The 2500-nt window shown below is 44.4% G+C and overlaps 2 protein-coding genes across 5 annotated transcripts in view; both read left to right on the top strand.

Annotated features, from left to right (window-relative positions):
• Positions 1-2500, top strand: part of col4a3 (collagen, type IV, alpha 3) — a 44815-nt gene that overhangs the window by 30234 nt on the left and 12081 nt on the right. The window lies entirely within an intron of this gene.
• The window catches only part of sst1.2 (somatostatin 1, tandem duplicate 2), a 2129-nt gene continuing 992 nt past the window's right edge, over positions 1364-2500 (top strand). Inside the window, exons 1-2 of the mRNA XM_034603677.1 lie at positions 1364-1495; positions 1571-1746. Of these exons, the coding sequence (XP_034459568.1) occupies positions 1573-1746 (174 nt within the window). The 5' untranslated portion in view covers positions 1364-1495; positions 1571-1572. The remainder of the gene's footprint in view (positions 1496-1570; positions 1747-2500) is intronic.

The following is a 2500-nucleotide window of genomic DNA, read 5'->3' as shown; positions in this document are numbered from 1 at the left end:
AAACTGACGACACACAGCTGAGCTGCACTGAGGAGTCAAATAAAATAAAGATGAAATGATGAGAGACACAGTAAGAGATGATTAATATCATGAAAACGTGAAGACAGGAAGAGGAAGTGACATCAACAGTTCAGGAGCCTGAACACGCTGAGTTTGTTTCTTCAGTGAGATGATCAGCTGACAGATGAAAACATAATAAACAAACAAAAGAGAAGAAACTCACAATTAACCGTGAACTTCCCAACACTCAGGGTCTGTAGGGGCGCCCCAGTGCATGCTGGTCCCAGTCTCATGGAGCAGGCACTTTGCTTCCTGCATTTTTGCTGCGATGACACAAGGGCTGACCACGGTACCCCCCCACAGTAACCAAGCTCCCCAACCAATCACCATCAAGGATGCCTGACATCTTCGATCAGCTGCTCGTTATCTGAGTCGGATCAGTGACGGAATCGAACCTTTTCACTGTCGGCGCCCAAACGGCTGAGATCAGACTAATCTGTAAAAACATGTCTTCATCTCTTTCTTTCTTTAATTTCAATCCATCCGTTATTTAAACACTAATCCTGTGAGAGTGATTTTAATTTCATTGTTGTTTTATCCTCTTGTGAAGCACATTGTAAATAATAAAACTTATAATGATTCATTACTCCCATAGGATCCACCCCATTACTCCACCAGGGCCGTGGTCAGTGCCCCTCAAACATCAGGAGCCTCCTCATCGTTACAATCCTCATTATTTTAATGAGCAGACCCGGAGTGAAGATCCACAAATTCTAAACTGGTTCCATCCGTCATTTTATTTTGAAGTTTCTGAATAAAACTTGTGTCTTTAATTTTTGGTAAAATTACTCCTGAGACCTGTTGAAATATATAAAAATAAAATGTGATGATAGCTGAAGTTTGTGCTGTTGATCCGAACCTGAGTTCAGGCCTGAGAACGTCGTGTTCTGCTGAGCTCAGAGAATCCAACGCTGCCGGCGCCGTCCTCGCTCCGTCTCTGCAGCAGAACATTTTCAAACCAATCTAAATGTTTTCCCTCAGAATTAATTTGTGTTTGTTCTCACTAAATGTTGAGTGGGCGACTCTGCTGCTGCCTCTTTGTTTAATGGAGATATCAGCGAGTGCTAATGAAGTCTGCTAATCCTCTGAACGCTCCGGTAATTCTCCTCCTCAGCTCCACATTCCGTCGTTGTGTTTGTGCTCAACAGACGCCGGCGGCGGGAAGACGCTGCTGCTGCTGATAGTTTTATTGTTTTATTGCTCAGACTCCATTTAAAGTCAATTAGGACTAATGGACGTTTGTTTAACATGAATGTCAGCGTTCCTTCATCACCCCGCAGCTCGCCACCTGTCAGTCAAACACACCACGACATGTGACCTGCTGGAGGCGGAGTATCAGGCTTCAAAACAGCAGCACTCAGAGGACTGGGACCAGAGACGAGCCCGGAATCAGGACCAGGATCAGAACCTGCAGCAGACACCAGACCACCAGACAGTAAGAACTTTCTTCTCTCACTGACGTTTGACTTCGGTCCTCAGGTGTGTTCATCTCCTCCCCTGATATCTGCAGGTATGCAGTGTGTACGTTGTCCCGCCTTCTTCATCCTCGTGGGGTTGGTTCTGTGCAATCCGGTTTTCTCTCAGCCTGACAGAGATCAGGACCAGTACCAGAACCAAGACCTGGACCTGGAGCTGCATCATCGCCGGCTGCTGCAAAAAGCTCGGAGTGCAGGACTCCTTACCCAGGTGAGACAACCAACAGCCAATCAGAAAGCTCCATCATCGAAGCCTGAATTTAACAGGACACGTCCCATCATGTCGTCCAACGTTTATTTGATGGGGACAATTTAAGCTGCTGTTCATTTCCAGAGAAAACGTTGGTATGTTAGCTGTGACAGAAAGAATTAGAAAAACATGACAAAACAGAAATAAACAGTTTCCCCCTGTTTCAAGTCTTTATGCTAAGCTATGCTAACCAGCTGCTAGCTGCAGTGGGATCGCAGAGAGACAGAGGTCAAAGGTTGAAATATTCATTTAAGTTTTAGTCTTAACGTGTTTCCCACAGAAACGTTTTTAGTCAGAAGAGAAAAAAGACCATTTAGATTCAATATGAATCTTCTCTCTGACAAAATGTTTGTATAAAACATAAATTTGACGTTTACGTCGCCCAGTGATCATAGAGGGTGTTTACTCCAGTCACAGGGGGGCAGCACTGAGTCCATGAAAAGGTGAAAACCTGCACACTGGTTATATTTATGTCTCTTTACAAGACAGTAAGGACTCATCCTGAGAACATTGGAATCCTGAGGAGTCGCTTCATCTCCACATTGAGCTGAGGATCATTTCAAATCCAAGACAAATGTGTTGATTATCTTCCATCAGTGAGAAAACAGTGTTTCAGGTTTTATTGTACGTACAGTAGAAGGTTTTATTCCTTGAACAGCAACACTTTAGTGGAGGTTTCAGGCCTTTTATTTTGGCGGAGAGGTGCAGCACTGTG

This window comes from Hippoglossus hippoglossus, chromosome 13, assembly GCF_009819705.1.
Source record: "Hippoglossus hippoglossus isolate fHipHip1 chromosome 13, fHipHip1.pri, whole genome shotgun sequence".
NCBI lineage: Eukaryota > Metazoa > Chordata > Actinopteri > Pleuronectiformes > Pleuronectidae > Hippoglossus > Hippoglossus hippoglossus.
This window is presented reverse-complemented; position numbering and strand designations above follow the sequence as displayed.